General features: G+C 39.0%; 1 protein-coding gene across 1 annotated transcript in view; it reads left to right on the plus strand.

Annotated features, from left to right (window-relative positions):
- Positions 1 to 17,819, plus strand: part of MACROD2 (mono-ADP ribosylhydrolase 2) — a 1,989,932-nt gene that overhangs the window by 1,798,229 nt on the left and 173,884 nt on the right. Inside the window, exon 9 of the mRNA XM_060031258.1 lies at positions 1,969 to 2,050. Within this exon, the coding sequence (XP_059887241.1) occupies positions 1,969 to 2,050 (82 nt within the window). The remainder of the gene's footprint in view (positions 1 to 1,968; positions 2,051 to 17,819) is intronic.

Below are 17,819 nucleotides of genomic sequence, written 5' to 3' on the forward strand. Positions count from 1 at the left end.
CTGACTTACTTCACTTAGTATGATAATTCTGTGTCCATCCATGTTGCTGCAAGTTGCGTTATTTCATTCTTTTTTTATGGCTGAGTAGTAACAGAGTCTTATTTTTAATGTTAGGACTTTTAATTATGATGTATTTCATATATACAGAAAGTGTAGAACATAATATGATATCCATGTACCTACCCCCATAGTTGATAGTTGTTACCCATTTGCCATATTTTTTCTAAATTTTTTTCTTTCTAAATAAATATAATATTAACTATTCATTTAAAGTCTTACCTGTCCATCATTTAACCTTCCCTCCCTTATCAGAAATCATCATCATCTTGAAGTTCATGTGTCACATTCCTATGTATGTTTATGGTCATTAGTGCTTATGAACGAATCCCTACACTCTTGTATCTTTGTGCTTCAAAATTCATATAATGGTATCAAAGCAAATATGTCCTTTTGTAACTTGATTCTATTGCTCGACATTATGATTCTTATCTTTAGCCACAGGGCATAAATACACCGTAAGAATAGTGGAGACGAGCGTTCAGCATTGCACAGATAATCATTTATTCCACTAAATGTATAGATCACCTGAGAGTAAGTTGATGGTGACAGTTTTTACATTTGTAGCAAACGTTACTGCCATGCAGACAAGGCTGGACACCAGAAATTCAAATGAATACAGGGAAAGGAAAATAGGGTTCTTTGCACCCCAGTCCTTCTGTTTCTGAAGGTCAGGTGCTCTCTCCACCCTATGGGACAGAGACTGGGGTAGCGCTACATGGTTTTTGGTGAAGTCCAGTGACTGCCCAGGAGGTGGTCTACCGGCTGGGGGTCTAGACTTGTGCAGGAATCAGGAAGCCGCATCTCCGAGCTTCCATCAGGGAAGCTGGGATTCCTGTGTCCTAATCCTCTCCCATCCCACTCCTGCAGATCTTCTCTCCTACTGGGAACTTTGGGACTTGGCTCACATGACTCTGTCCCCTACAGGCTGGGAGAGCTGAGGGGTTGGGTGGATGACATCCATTTGGGTTTTTTCCTGTCCTGCCACCAGCATACCCCACTTCCGTTTCCTACTGATGTTCTAGTCAATGGCCAGTTGCAGTTTGATGGATGGAGTAACTTTTAACTTTTTGTACATTGTTAAAATAAAGGAACTAAAGGGGTGTTTGTTTTCAAGACACAAAATTGAGTCACCGATTTAATATCAGATATCCGTGAGCTATTATGTGTATCCCATCTCTCTTCTCTGTTTACCGTATTACTCTCGGAATGTCTCAGAGAAACTCATTACATGCAGAAGCTCTCGAAACAGAGAAAAGGGACTGTGTACACATTTTACTTTTGAAGTGACACTTCCTTACTCAGTAATAACCTACCAGATTAAAGTTACATTGACCTCATGTACTGTCAACTAATTATATTTTATTTCTGTTGCATTTCCAAGTATGTAAAGCTAAAAGCAAGTGATTGCATGCAAATTACACTGCACGAAGCTTTTTAGGCCATGTTCAAATACTAACAGGTTTGATAAATATATTTGTCTAACAAGGGTAGGACAAAGAGCTCTCCGTTTACTGACATGCTTTATTGTCATTCTGCTGTACACCTCTCGTGTGGCTGTTTAATAGAACATAAAGTCTAGGTACCCTGGTGGAATCTCAGATCTTTTTTATAGCTTGCTGCAAAGTAGCTTATTGTCATTTATTATTTCTTATTTGATTTATATAACATCTTTCCACCAAATTGCCCATGGGTTTATTTACATAAAGAGTGCATTCACAAACACACTCACTCTCTCTCTCTCTCACACACACACACACGAACTCCACTCAGTGCTGTCATGTAGTTAGCAGTGTAGCACCGAAAATCTTTGGGAAGTTTTCTGTTTGTTTTTTGTTCCAAGACCACCATGTTCTGGGAAGGCATTTGCCGTATTTCCTTTCACTTTAAGTGTCTATTGTTTGCCTCTAGGTGGATCGGATCATCTTCTGTGTCTTCCTAGAAGTCGACTTCAAAATCTACAAAAAGAAAATGAGCGAGTTTTTCCCTGCAGGTGAGTAAAGCCATTTGTTTCCTTTGAAATTGGACATTGAAAAAGTCAGGGCATCACTTAATAATTCTACTGCTTTATTTTGCCTTTTAAAGGTTGTTACAAGTATGATTTCCATCCACCAGTCACACCTGGCAACTTGTATCTTAGATTTTAAGATCTAAAGGAGGTGACGGGAAATCTAGGCTCTGGACTTCTTCCTCTTACCAGGTCATTGTGTTGTCTTGGGGAAGTCAGTTTATCTCTTGAGTGAGGGGCTGAACCAAACGGCATTTCCTAAATTACATGACCTGTGATTTCTTCCCCACACTTGTAAGTTGTCCAGGCCTGTGCCTGTACCCACCGTGTTAAACGTGTTGGAAATTGTAAGGAGTCCATTTATATTTGTAGTCACGATTCCAGCTGTTCTTGCGTTCCATCCCTCTTCTCCCCAGTTTTCTCCACCCAAATTGCAATGAAGAGAAAGTCCTTTCTAGGGCAATCTGAAAACCTTTTTTCATCTTATAAGTCTTTCATCTTATTTCACACTTCTTTTTAGAAAGTAGGAGAAACCTCCAGGTTTTTACAGAACCTTGAGTGAATTGATTTACCGCAACTGAACGTGCGATCAGCTGAACCTGGTTTATTTGAATATTGCTCCCCACTGTTCCTCTTCCAGCCTGTGAAGGCTGAAGCTTATTTAATACCTTGTCATTTTTATGGTGCTGTTTAAGTCCTGGTGTCCTAAGCACTTTCCTCAGCCGTGATGAAGAATGGCTTCCAGGGAATTTCAAGCTACCATTGGCATTGTTGGTGCCTGCCTTTCAGAGAGATTTTTTTTTTTTTTTTGAGGATTTCATGTCCATCTGAAGTGGTCTTTCATGTAACCAGTGACTCTGGCAGGTAGAAAGGAGTGGATGATGGGTGCCGGTGCCCAGTCACCTTCTTCAGCAGCCTATCGGAGCCCCCCACCCCATAGAGAGGATGCCCCACCCACCTGCAGATCAGGGTAGGACATAGAGCTACGGGACTACAGAAAACTGCTGGAGATGTTCAATGCTGTGCAAATGATCAAAATGGGCTAAGTTCTCCTGGGTGATCTGAAGTCCTCCCTGATTTTGTAATTGAAAGGTGAATCTGCTAAGTGTATTCCATTTGGGATTTTACAGTCTCCCCCAGATGGAACGTAACATAAATCCAGAAGACTCCCATATGATGAAGAAGACCAGGGTTGTGGTCTTTTTTCTCTTTTTTCCTCCTTTCCTCCTTGTTTCCCTTTTATTCATTTTTTAAGCAACTCGGTGTTTTACAGAGTGTAAAGTACATAATAGCTGGTTAATAAGTAATTGTTGACATGACTTGAATTTAATAAATTCTTCTCCCCATAATCTCATGGCTTCTTTCTGTTTCAGTCTCCTTCTTCCATCGTCTTTCTTTATTTCCTTCATAATCACAGTGAGCAGATTGTGCCTACATTTCTGCATTTTTAAGTATTCTTAAAAGAAAGTGTCCATTCATGTAAAAAATGCAACTTGCTATGATGTGCAGTTGCAAATGTCTTGTCAGCATCACAGCATGATTTATAAGACTTTATAAATTTTGGATTCCCTGATATGTTTGGAAATAATGACATCATATTCATTTTTATGCCTCCTAAAATGAAAACTTGTTTTCACGCTAACATATGATAAAAATAATTGTATAAGTATGATCCATTGCTATTAAAGCAAATCCATCCATCAGCAGGTGTTTCCAGTGATGCACAAAGATCGTATTACAAGTTTTTAAAAACTGGACAGTTTTAGTGGTCTAGAATGTATTAATAACTATGCAAATAAATTATTGTTTGAGAATTGCTACTTTAAATAAATCCAAAATGCATCTTAGCACTCAAGCGAGTGAAATAATAATAAAATCATCCCCAGTGTCACGTCAGTGCTTTGAATCATGCCATGGTCATGAAATTATTTCCATTGCATATTTATAATAGTAGGTACATTTTTAAACTGAGTGTCAAAATCCTCCAATATTGTTGAGTATTTCTGCAATGCTGAGGCATCAGCCATTTGTAAATTCTAAATATGCACTGTGAAGTAAAAGTGACTTCTAATGGAATATGTGACTGCTAATATAGATGATATACATTATCTGTTCATAATTTGAATTTATGGTTAATTCATAACCATACCATCTTTGATTAGAATATAATTTTTCTGACTTGCCATATATTCCCCCTGGAGTGACTTCAGAGTTTCTCTAACTAGTCTTCTTAACCATTCCGAATACAATAATGATCATAGTTTAGGGAAAAAAGTCATTTTTATATTAAACCAAATCTCTGTGTTTGGGGGTACTTTAATCCCATGTCTTTAAATTTCATAATTGAGACTCTAAGACAAAATGAATGAGAAACAATAAAAGTTAGTCTAGAAATGATCATAATAAAGATATAACACATGCATGGCTACTACCTACTATTACTGTTAGGAATAATAGCTAACACTTATGGATTGCTTTCTGTCAGCCATCAGATATATGGGCTAAATCAGTTAATCTTCATGATAACTCTAACAAAGTGGCACCAGATCAACCCTCCTTTTTAGATATGGAAAATGATGCGCACTTCAGAAAAGTGAGACATACAGCTAGGAAATAACAGCTGTATTTTAAACTTGAGGATGGTATCTGTCATTGCACAAGTGATAAGAGCATCTTCAGAGAAGGCTGGGATGCGTTTGGAGCGTTGAGAAAGTCTCCCTGATTTCATCTGATGCCTATCACTTTTCTAATCTGCCATGCTTCTCTTTCCTCTAATATCTGAATATTTCCTCATGAAACATTTTCTAATATGAGTCAAATTGGTACTTTATCATAGATTTCAAAATCAGATTCCATCCAAATCATCCAGGTAGTGCAGTGCTATTATCTGTAGGCAAGTGGCACCAGGAAACAAAAAGGACCATGGGAGAAGATGGAAAATGTGGAAAATGCCTGTATTAGTTTACCAGGGCTGCCAGAACAAAGTACCACAGATTGGATGAAATTTATTTTCTCACAATTCTGGAGACCAGAAGTTCAGAATCAAGGTGTCAGCTGGGTTGGTTTCTTCTGAGGCCTTTCTCCTTGGCTTCTAGATGGTCATCTTTGCCCTGTGTCTTCATGTTGTCTTCCCTCTGTGTGTCTCTTTGTCTTAATCTCCTCTTCTTCCAAGGACACCAGTCATACTGAATCAGGGTTCACCCCAGTGAACTCATTTTAACTTCATTACCTCTTTAAAACCCTATCTCCAAATAGTCACATTCTGAGGGACAGAGGGTTAGGACTTCAACAGATGAATTTTGGGGGGCACACTTAGCCTGCAATAGGGCCCATGATGGAAATGCAATAGGAACCTCAGAGGAAAGAAACCAGCAATGCTTTTTTTCAGCTGTTTTATATCTTTCTGTGGGTGGAACACATAGGACTTTTTACTTCCCGGGGTATTATTTGGAAGTCTGGTGTGGCAGCTTTATGGAATTACCATACACTTTGGTTGCAAATCATTTGTATTTACAGTGTGTCATTTCATAGACTACAGCAAACAATGTTTATATGATTCAAGTCAGAAATCTCTTTGTTCTTTACATAAAAGGTTTGCATTTTTCAGTGTGTAGGATTTATCATGTGTAGTTTTCAATGAATGTAGAAAACAAAACATACAAACACAATTTCTGATCTTGAATATGGAAGTCTTTTTTTTTATTGGAGTCTTAAGTCCTAACAGAATTTAGGAATGTTAATTTTCCTTGTAATAACAATGTCAGATTCACAGCTTTGAGATTATATCAAAGAATCCTGGTGCTGGAAACTTGAAGGATGTCATGGTCAAACCCACATCCTCCCTGACTTGAGGGAAAGTCACATTTGTTTACTGTAGGGGTTCCCAACTAGTGGTGATTTTGCTCTTCAGAGAACATTTTCAGACATTTTTGTTTCTCACAACTGGAGGAAGGGAGGAGCTACTGGCAACTAGTGGGTAGATGCCAGGGATGGGGCTAAACATCCTATGATGCACAAGACAGCCTCACCCAGCAAAGAATTCTCCAACCACAGATGTTAATAGTGCAGAAGTGGAGAAACTGTGCTACTGTAACCGTCTGTCTCTTACCATTCAGGCCACCAAGGCAGACTTTGCCTTTGGATTGGGTTTATTTCTGCCTGCTAATGTCTTACCCAAACTTATCTGTCTAGCTGGATGTGGAACCTGTGCCCTCAGCCCAACGTCTGACTTCCTAGATTCATGACCCTCTCTTAGTCTAGACTTTCCTCTCCCCATTTACTCTGGATCACAGATTTCTATGTTACCCCCGCCCCACTGCCTGGTTCTCCCAGCCCCAGCTCACTCCTGGTATCAGTCATCTACACCAGGAAATCCAATGTAATAGTCTCAGAAACTGTGATTAAGTGTTATGTAGGTTTTATACACCTAATGAATAAGTGTGGAGGTGAAGGCTAATATACAGAACAAGGAAGAACAAATTCACCAATTTTTCTCTCTACATACCTCAAGCAAGGCTTATTACGTCTCTGGCTAAAAGTTTTCACCTTTATCACTGACCATTGAGTTAGTGACCATTTGTTGATGAAATTACCTTGTGAACTGACAAATATATTTGATATTAGAAATCTTCCATTCTGTACCAGTATCCAAGCTCAACTGATTCATTCACAATGAAAACAGCTATGACTAAAAAATTTACCCATATTCTGTTTATTTTTGACCCTGAAAGCAATTAGATTTGCCCAGTTTTTTTTTCCAGTTAGGAAATTTATATAGTTTATGCACAATACTCATTTTGACTTATGCAGAGTTAAATATAATTAAAATATATCTTTCAAATAGTAGCTAGCTGAGAAAACTGATAAAATAGGAAAATGCTTCCAGGGTGGAGATGTGTTCCTCCTAAACCTACCACTTGTCTCTAAGAGGAAGATTTGCTTTAGACAGATAATTTCATTTGTTTTTATAACTGTGACTCAAAAACTATTTGAGAAAATCTAATAGAAAAGAGGCTGAATTTTCCCCTGTTTTCTTGATAGACAGCAAAATAGTGAGCCATTTGACCCACTAATATTTGGGGGGCATTTCTCAAGTACAGTATAAAATGATAAACTTTATAAAGTTGCAAAAATATCCAATACCTTAAAAATGAGCTTGAGAAATGGTACATACATATACAAATACATGTATGATAAGTGTTAAATTAATAGTAGATAAAATTAATATATATAGGAATAATAAATAAGTTTATAAATTATAAACTTTATTGGAGACGATTTTTGGCCTTAAATATGGATATTCTTTGTTGGACATAACACAAAATCATTTGAATGAAAAAGTCAAAGCATAAGTCAAGTTTGAGAGTTCTGCCTTGGCAACCTCTTAAATATTTAAACAGATCACAATGGCTGGCTAAACTGCATAGGCTTTATTCAAATATTGACGGCTATGTTATTAATTTATTTTGAGTATGCAGACATATTTTGTTTCATGCTTTTTTCCTACTTAGACATAAAATACCATAAAGAAAATCCCAAATATAGACTTCGATGAGAATTGTCATATCCTTTGATGAGAATTGTCGTATCTTTTAACACATGCCTATCCTTTTCTAAACAAAACAAATCAAGAATCTTCTCAATCAGATTCCAGTTATTTTGGCCTCCTTAAAGTCTTCCAAATATGAATTAACTTGTACTGACACAAATACATCTTTCATTAATTTTCCTGGCCATGTGTTTCTATCATTTATTTCTGTCTAAATTGTATACACTCTTGCAAGGTAACTCCACTGGATTTTTATATTACGATTTCTTTTTTAACCTCTGTCTTGTCTCACCAATGAAAAGGTAAATTTGGAGAGAACACATACCATTTCTGATATTCTATTGTACTTCCATAATCTGAAAAATTTCAAAATATGTGCTGGATGTTTATTAAAGTAAGTAAAAAGCTACCATGACCTTAAGCTGAAATGCTATTTAACCGAAGCCTCAAGTAAAAAGTCTTTTTTTTTCCCCAGATATCATAAGTATTGTTACCAGATCTAGATGAGGGGACAGCACTTCTTTTCATATATTTATCACCTTTAATCATAAGGAAAGACTATTTCTCCAAGAATATTTTTAAAATTATATCCTCTGACAAACGGACACAACTTTTTAAAATTTTTACCTGAATCTGTTATTCCAAAGCTAAAAAGAGAAAGGTACAGTCAGCCTTTCATATTCACAGGTTCCATATATGTAGAGTCAACCAACCATGGATTGAAAATATTTTAAAAAAAAACTTTTTTTAGAAAGTCCCTAAAAGCAAAATTTGAATTCACTGTGTACTAAGCATTTACATAGCATTTTCATTGTATTAGGTATTATCAGTAATCTAGGAATGATTTAAAGTATATGGGAGGACAAGCATAGGTTATATGCAAATAATACATCATTTTGTACAAAGGACTTGAGCATCCCTGGGTTTTGGTATCTGCATAAGATACCTGGAACCAATCTCCTTCAGATACTGAGGGATTACTCTATTCACTCTACCCCTTCTTCATCCCCCTTCTCACTCATTTTATAAGTTCTTCTCATCCACCATCAGTATTACATGCTTCCTGTTTGCCCAAGGCTTTGATCATGGCTGCATTTAAAATACAGTTCTTATAAGATGCCCGAAGTGGCAAGTATTGTACAGAACAGCTGGAAGACAACATCAGCAAATAATCAAGTACAGCACTGAAATAGTCATAATACCAGGATTTCTGAGGCAAATACACATGAGGACCAGGGTGGTTAAGCTAAGTTTCATGATGAATGTGGCACTGCATTGGGCTTTAAAGGATGAGCAGGAGCAGAGAAGTGATGCCAAATGTTGTCTAAGTGACACAGAGGAAGAAGGGCAGTTCAGATGGGAGAATCTGGGAAATAAGTAAGATGGTTATATTCGATGTGTGAATCCTTGACTCAGAAATGTTGACACTCATCACCATGTAATAAGCAGTTGGGCATAAGAGTAAGCCTTTTAATGGGAGAGTAACATGATAGATCCTGTATTTAAGAAGGATTAATTCATTCCTCACCAAGAGACTGGCCTTCCAATAATAACCGAATGGCATAGGTTCATCACCTGCTTTTCTTGGGATGGTAGTGAACAGAGGCTGAAGAAAGCTCAGTCAGTTGCCCAAAGTCACATAACTGGGTATTTCTGACCTCAAATCCTTTCTACTATGCAACGTTTCTTCCCATAGCAATCCCAAAAATGTGGACAATTGTTTGAAGCTTGACTTTCTGCTAAAAAAAGTCATACATTATCAATTTGTTGTAATAGTGCTGGAGTTTCTGACAAGCGACTGTGCCTCCAGCCACAGGGAATATCCACATTTCCTTCCTCTTCTTACCTGCTCCCCAGTCATCAGTTTTCCAAGAGCATTAATGAAGCACAGGATGCTATGATCTGCTAAGGTTTTCTTCACTCTTGCTGTTTCAGCACAATGGTCAGAAGGCCAAAATTGAAGGCACTGGTGACAGGGGTGGTGAAGATCTGAAAAACCTAACTAATGACTAGTGAGGAGCTTGGTACATAGTCAAAACCATCTGTTTATCGGGGAAAAACCACTGAGCTTGTTATCACAGGAAACAGTTTCTGTTCCTGTGACAAACACCTTAGAACCGTGTGACTTTGTGCCTGTTGTTTAATCTTTCCATGCTTCAGTTTTGTCCTGTGCACACACAGTAATACGATATTTCCAAATAGAATGAATAGCAATGTAAATGAATATTCAGAGAGGTGTCTAGACCAAGGATCGTACATTTTAAAATATGTGTGTTTATTTCTTATTATAATTTTAAAAGGAGGTATTTCAATGATTATGACCATCTTTTAAAATATATATATATAACTTCTTAAAATATATATATATATATAACTTTTTATTACAATAGTAGTACAGATTTGTAGTAAAAATACAGAATCCAAAAGAAAAAATTACAAACCACCTTTTATCCCACAGTTCAGAGATGAATCAGATTTTGTTGTTTATCCTTCAGATCTTTTAAAATGAAAAAGGAAAACAACCAGAAATGCAGTCTTATAACTTGCAGTGTGTCACATACCACAAATTGTGAACATTTTTTCATATCATTATATATTCTTCCATAACATAATCTTAAGGGACCCAATGTTTACCCCAAACCATACTGTTGAACTGTGAAATTATCAATGCAAATTATTCTCTACCTGTTGATGAATAACACTTAGAGAAAAACATCTTTATAGGTAAACATTGGCACACATCAACAATTTTTTTAGAATACTTTTCTAGAAGGGGCATTACTTTTTCAATATGCATACAAAATCAAGATGCTTCTGTCAAATCAGCCATTGTGTTGTGGCCCTATGGGTGAGTGTCATGTACTCAAGGGACATCATTCCCAGGGTCAAAAATATGAACAATGACACCTCATGTTGAACAACCTGGGTATCTTAGTCCTTTCGGGCTAGTATAACAGAAAACCATAAGCAGGAGGCTCATAAACAACAGAAGTTTATCTCTCACAGTTCTGGAGTCTGGAATTGTGAGATCATGGTGCAAGCATGGTCGGGTTCTGGTGAGGATCCACCTCTGAGTTGCAGGTGGCCGTTTTCTCACTGTATCCTCACATGGTGGAAAGACAGCTCTTTGAGGTCCCTGTTATAAGGGCACTAATCCCATTCATGAGAGCTCCACCCTCATGAATGGGATTATCTCCCTAATTACCTCCCAAAGTCTTATCTCCTAATGCCATCTCACTGGGGGTTGGGATTTCAACATATGAATTTGGGGAGAACGCAAACAGTCCATTGTACTGAGTTTACATTCTCATGAACAGTGTGTAAGAGTTTACTTTTCCGCCAGTCTTCCCAATGGTGTATATTCTCATGTTACTGCTTTTATACATGAAATAAGCTAACTAGTGGATAACAAAGTGCATTTCTTTTATTACTAGTATAGCTAATCCCCTTTATTCAGTTGTTATATCTCTAAATGTCTTATGTGAAATTGCTAATCATATCTTTTGCACATTTATATTGACTATTTCATATTTATCTTATTGATTTGTAAGAACTATTTGTATATCAAAACTATTAATCTTTTCAAATGTATGTTGCAAATAGTTCCCCAGATTGTCATTTGTCTTCGTGATGTTAGATATTATTCTTTTATAACCAAAACCATGAGGAAAGGTAGAAGTAAAGACCAAAGAAAGATGAAAGAAAATGTAAAATAAAAGGGGGGCGAATAGAAAGAAGGGAAGAGGAGGAGATGAAAGGAAGAAAGAATGAAGGTTGAAAAAAAAAAAGAAAGCAAAGAAGAAACCTTTTTATACAAGAGAATGAAGTTGAAAACTAAAAACTCACAAAAGACCTTGATTTTAATCCTATGTACTTGATCCCATAGGACATTATTATTTCTAAATGGAAAAGTTCTTAGTTCTACTCCTCAGATATTTTTTTTGCAAAGCAATCTGCTTCCTGATTTACTGGATGTGGTAGGAGGAAAGATGCCTTAACCACGCCCCACCCCGCAAAGATGCCTTCATCCCCAGAATTTGTGAATATGTTAGGTTACATTGCAAAGGGGGAAATAAGATTGCAGATGGAATTAAAGCGCTGATTAGCTGATATTAAAATAGGGATGTTATCCTGGATTATCTGAGTGAGCCAATATAATCACAAGCTTCCATAAAAACTGGGAGAGGGAAGCAGAAAGCAGAGAGCCAGAGGGAGACATGACTGGAAGGATGTTCAGAGAGAGGCAGCGTTGCTGGCTTTGACTGTGGAAAAGGGGGCCACGGCTAAAAGGAATGTGGGTGGCCTCTAGCAGCTAGAAAGCTGAAGAAACAGATTCTCCCCCAGAGCCTCCAGAAAGGAATGCAGCCCTGCTGATGTCTCGATTCAGCCCAGTTAGATCCACGTCAGACTTCTGACCCACGGAACTGTAACATAAGAAATTTGTGTTGTTTTAAGGCACTAAGTGTTGTAGAAATTTTTTATAGCAGCACCAGTAAACTAATCTATCAGTTGTCTTTGAATAAAGGATAAAAACACAAGCCAAGCTGTTGACCCAGTCTGAATTTTACATTTTTTTGAAAATGGCATACTCAGTGTATAGCAAAATCTACAGAATGAAAGAATTCAAAATTTTCTTTAATTATGAATATTTACGGGGACTTGGCACTTTTGTGCTCATTTGTACACTTTTAATGTCTGGATTGCATCGATGGTTAGAATTATACAAGACATGCTTCCTGTAATGTGACATAAATGAGTTGATCGCCTTCTTAGGAAATGGGTGCTAACTATTTCCACTTGATGGGCCTCAAAAGCTACAAACACATTTTGCCTTCAATGAAAATCCAGTGAAGTGTTGCTGTAACCAAGCAGCCTGAATGCAGGAACAAGCAGCAGGCATAGACAGAAAGCAATCTGTCTCTTCAAACCGGGGGAATGTGCAGTGTGTGTAGCAAACGCTGATAAACAGCAGAACAAATAAAGACCTGGGAACACAAGCCTTGGCTAAGCGGAGTTTGATCTCATTAGGAAGTTCTGATAAAAGATAAGACAAGGAACTTCCCTGGTGGCTCCAGTGATTAAGAATCTACCTGCCAATGCAGGGGACATGGGTTCGATCCCTGGTCCGGGAGGATCCCACATGCCACAGAGCCACTAAGTTTGTGCACCACAACTACTGAGCCTGCGCTCTAGAGCCTGAGAGCCACAACTACGGAAGCCCATGTGCCCAGAGCCCATGCTCTGCAACAAGAGAAGCCACCACAATGAGAAGACCGTGCACCACCACAAAGAGGAGCCCCTGCTCGCCACAACTAGAGAAAGCCCGCACGCAATGACAAAGACCCAATGCAGCCAAAAATAAATAAATAAATAAATAAATTTTTAAAAAGATAAGACAAAACGCTGCTGGGAGAAGGGAGGATGCTATAGGCATCTTTACAAAACCCCCTACAAGGTGCTTTTGAAAGACCCTTGGAACATCCTGGGTAGACTGGTTTCTGTTCTGTAGTTGAAAACATTGAGGCAAATGCAGGAAAAAGTAATAACTTTCAAGGAATAGCGTATGAATGAAATAATTCCTAATAAGTCACAGAAATAAGAATAAAGATAAACAATAGAGGGTTTTTTGTTTTTTTTTAAATGTTGAGCCTTCTTTTAATTAATTTTTATTTTTGGCTGTGTTGGGTCTTCGTTTCTGTGCAAGGTCTTTCTCTAGTTGTGGCAAGCGGGGGCCGCTCTTCATCGCGGTGCGCGGGCCTCTCACTGTCGCGGCCTCTCTTGTTGCGGAGCACAGGCTCCAGACGCGCAGGCTCAGTGGCCGTGGCTCACAGGCCTAGTTGCTCCGCGGCATGTGGGATCTTCCCAGACCAGGGCTCGAACCCACGTCCCCTGCATTAGCAGGCAGATTCTCAACCACTGCGCCACCAGGGAAGCCGTAGCGTTTTTCTAAATTTATTGAAGTGTAGTTGATTTACAATGTTGTGTTAATTTCTGCTGTACAGCAAAGTGATTCAGTTATACATATATATATTCCTTTTCATATTCTTTTCCATTATAGTTTATTATAGGATGTTGAATATAGTTCCCTGTGCTATACAGTAGGACCTGTTGTTTATCCATCCTATATATACTAGTTTGCATCTGCTAATCCCAAATTCCCAATCCATCCCTCCCCAACAGCCCTCCCTTTTGGCAACCACAAGTCTGTTCTCTATGCCTGTGAGTCTGTTTCTGTTTCATAGATAAGTTCATTTGTGTCATATGTCAGAATCCACATATAACTGATATCATATGGTAATTGTCTTTCTCTGTCTGGCTTACTTCACTTAGTATGATAATCTCTAAAACCATCCATGTTGCTACAAATGGAATTATTTTCATTCTGTTTTATGGCTGAGTAGTATTCCATTGTCTATATGTACCACATCTTTATCCATTCATCTGCTGATGGACATTCAGGTTGTTTCCATGTCTTGGCTATTGTAAATAGTGCTGCTGTGATCATTGAGATGCATGTACCTTTTCAAATTATAGTTTTGTCCAGATATATGCCCAGGAGTGGGATCTCAGCATGGGTCTTTTTTTTTTTTTAATAATTAATTTATTTACTTTTTGGCTGTCTGGGTCTTCGTTTCTGTGTGAGGGCTTTCTCTAGTTGCAGCAAGTGGGGGCCACTCTTCATCGCAGTGCATGGGCCTCTCACTATTGCGGCCTCTCTTGTTGCGGAGCACAAGCTCCTGACGCGCAGGCTCAGCAGCCATGGCTCACGGGCCTAGTCGCTCTGCAGCATGTGGGATCTTCCCAGACCAGGGCTCGAACCGGTTTCCCCTGCATTGGCAGGCAGACTCTCAACCACTGCGCCACCATGGAAGCCCTCGGCATGGGTCTTTGAAAAGTTGTCAGTCTCCTTCACTTGCTATTCACTCTGTAGTCCACAGCAATCATGCAATTCTCTCTACCCTGCTACCGCCACCGTCCTTGTGGAGGTTATCAGAACCTCTTCAATGGGTGAAGTGTAGTTATTGAAACCAGTGCATATTCGATCACATGACTCCACATGACCTTTTGCAACCTTTATCTTACTTGCCTGGGCAGCCTTTATCCTGTTGACCATTCTGTCCTCCAATTCTCTTCCTGCCAGCCCTCTCTGGTATCCTCACTGCACAGGGCCATCTCCAGCCAGGAGTCCCTCAGCATCTCCCCATCAACACATCTAAAACTAAATCCAAAGTCTCCCCCCCCAACCCCATCTTCCCTCTCCTGAACCCCATATCTCAGTAATTGGTACCATCATGTACCTATTTGGCCAAGCCAGGAACAGCAGAACCATGCAGTTTTCTAAGCAATGCCTTTTATTTATTCATTTATTTATAAAGTAATGAAATTTGAGTGTTCCTCTAGACAAAGGACCAGCTTGGGGTGGGGCGGGGGTGGGAGAAACAATTTTGGCTTTTTAAAAACTTTCTCCTGACCCTCTCAATGACGTTGCATAACATGGAGTTAGCAATTTGTTAGGTCCAGAGGGTCCTAGTTTTCAACGTTATGGCAAGATGCTCACTCTGAAGAATTCCTCTTTATCAGTCATTCTTTGCTTGGAATTTCTGCTTTGTCAAGTTTCTCAAGAAGCCATGAGGATACCCATATCTTCCTTACTTCATGGAACTCCTAAAAAGCTTGGAGCACTTTATTTTTGCTAATAATATTTCTTTTCTCTGCAAATACAAATTGCTCCTAGAAGCCCTGGATAATGAGTTATTTAAAAGATAAGGGATGCAGAAGCAGCCTGCGGTATGAAAATCAAGCATTAAGAGAGAGGACTCGGATGCACATGAGATAAAAGCCAGACGAAGATCATCTCAATTGTCCTGCTTGACAGACTTGCCCATATGTGTAGGTGTCCCTGAAATTTTGAGGAGGATATTGTATGATCTGTTTCAAGTACCTGTCAGTTTTTTGTCCCCCCTTGAGAGTGGAGAGGCTGCCTTAATGGCCCTTGAGGGTAACTTTTTCCTTTGTAACACATTCCTTTTTCCATGCAACCCACAGGCCTCTTTAAATCCAGAGCTAGTCTCCATCCATGTACATGTTCCTCAGCCAATCTAAGAGTCCTGGCCGTGGACCATGATAACCACGCCCTCCAGCTACGTGCTAGCTGGGTGACTTCAAGCACATATATCTCATAAAGAGAATAACTGTTTCTTACTCTCAACAACCATGTGGTGTGGGCATCCCTTCCCAGCATCAGTATTGGTTAGACATCCAAGTTATCTCAGCTTGGATATAAAACGAGACAGCTACTGGTTTTGAATGATTCTCCTCTCCAGCGCACAAATAGTACTTTTTAAGATCGGCTTACATGAGCATCACCTGCAGGGCTGATTAAAACAGAGTGCTTGATCCCTCCCCCAGAATTTCTGATTCAATAGGTCTTTAGTGGGACCCAGGAGTTTGCATTTCTAACAAGTTATCAGATGATAATCATACTGCTGGTCCAGAGACCACACTTTAGGCTGAAGTTCTGTGGGATTTTGTAGTCTGTTTGTTTTTTATTCTTTTTACTTCCCCCAAAGACTGCATTAGTGATGGGAACTCTAGGCAAGTACAGGAGTAAGGCACGTCCCAAGCCATTGCAAAACACATGGTATACTTTATTTTTCAAAGAAGTGTGGGACTGTTTGTTACTGAGAAATGAGCTGCTTCTCTGAAGACAGGTATCTTTAAGACAACAATCTTTCATAGTAACTCTGTCTCCCATAAAAGATGAAGTAGATTGACGTTAAAGTAGGTTACATGCTTCCTTATGAAGGAGTTTCTGAAGTGCATAAAGCTAGGTGTTACTGAAAACTGGTTATTCATGGGAAACTAGTTGTTTTTCAAACTTGTTTTTGACCAAAATAAGAACTTTAGTCATATTTGTAATTTTTGTGCAGAATTCAATAGGATAATCTGACAGAGAATGATGTACTGAATAAAAATTGTATCCATTCTGAAACTGACATCAAAGAGGCCCCTTAAGATGAAATGAAGCCTTAGTCTCTGGGTGGTCTCTGCTGAGGAAGGGAAGGGGATTTTCCGGAATTGGCATTTCTGAACACACAGAACAAGAACAGCTGATAGATTGCTCTCTGTTTTGAAATGGTATCACTCTGGCTGAGAACATTTTTTTTTTTTTTTTTTTTTATTTTTGGCTGCATTGGGTCTTCGTTGCTGCACGCGGGCTTTCTCTAGTTGCAGGGAGCAGGGGCTTCTCTTTTTGCGGAGCACAGGCTCTAGGCACGTGGGCTTTAGTAGTTGTGGCTCGCAGGCTCAGTAGTTGTGGCTCGTGGGCTCTAGAGCTCAGGCTAAGTAGTTGGGATGCATGGGCTTAGTTGCTCCTGCACATATGGGATCTTCCTGCACCAGGGCTCGAACCCATGTCCCCTGCATTGGCAGGCAGATTCTTAACCACTGTGCCACCAGGGAAGTCCCTGGATGAGAGCCTTTTATTTTTGTCCTCTAATGAAGAAGTATGATGTTTGAAGAACTGTTAAAAAGGGCAGCTCTCTGCCCATGTTCCATCCATCTCTTAACTGCTTCCCAATTTTGAGTGGCATGACTCCCCATTTCCATAGGCTATCATCTTCTTTTATACATTGTCTTTTGGTCCCTGCTTTTGTTTGAAAAAGATTCTTGCTAGAAATATGTTGCATAAACATGGCTCAGGTGAGCACATTATATAGAATAACGTTGAACTAAAGTGGATTTCATTAATAAGTAATGGCACTTTAGGTACTTTGTGGGCCAAAGTACTCTTGCTTGATTTTAACACAAATACCAAAATATTAAGGCATTTATTTTTAGTAAATTTCTCTCATGAAAACATGTTATCGCTCGAAAGATGGTATGGCATTCCTATGCTTAAAGTTGCTTAGTTCTCAGGATGAATTTAAAATGCTTCAACCTGGTATACTAATCAAGATTCTTCATAGAAACAGAACCAATGATATGTATATGGAAAGAGATATAAGGAATTGGCCCCCACAGTTATGGAGGAGCTGATTTTAACTGTGACCATCAAGAATTACCCTTGTAACACCCCAGATCTGCAGTTGACAGGTGGAAACCCAGGAGAGCTGATGGTCTCGTTACAGTAGGAGTTTGAAGGCCTGAGAACCAGGAGGGCCAAGGATGTAGTTTCAGTCCAAATGCCAACAGTCTTGAGACCCA

The sequence above is a fragment of the Delphinus delphis genome, chromosome 15 (assembly GCF_949987515.2).
Source record: "Delphinus delphis chromosome 15, mDelDel1.2, whole genome shotgun sequence".
Taxonomy (NCBI): domain Eukaryota; kingdom Metazoa; phylum Chordata; class Mammalia; order Artiodactyla; family Delphinidae; genus Delphinus; species Delphinus delphis.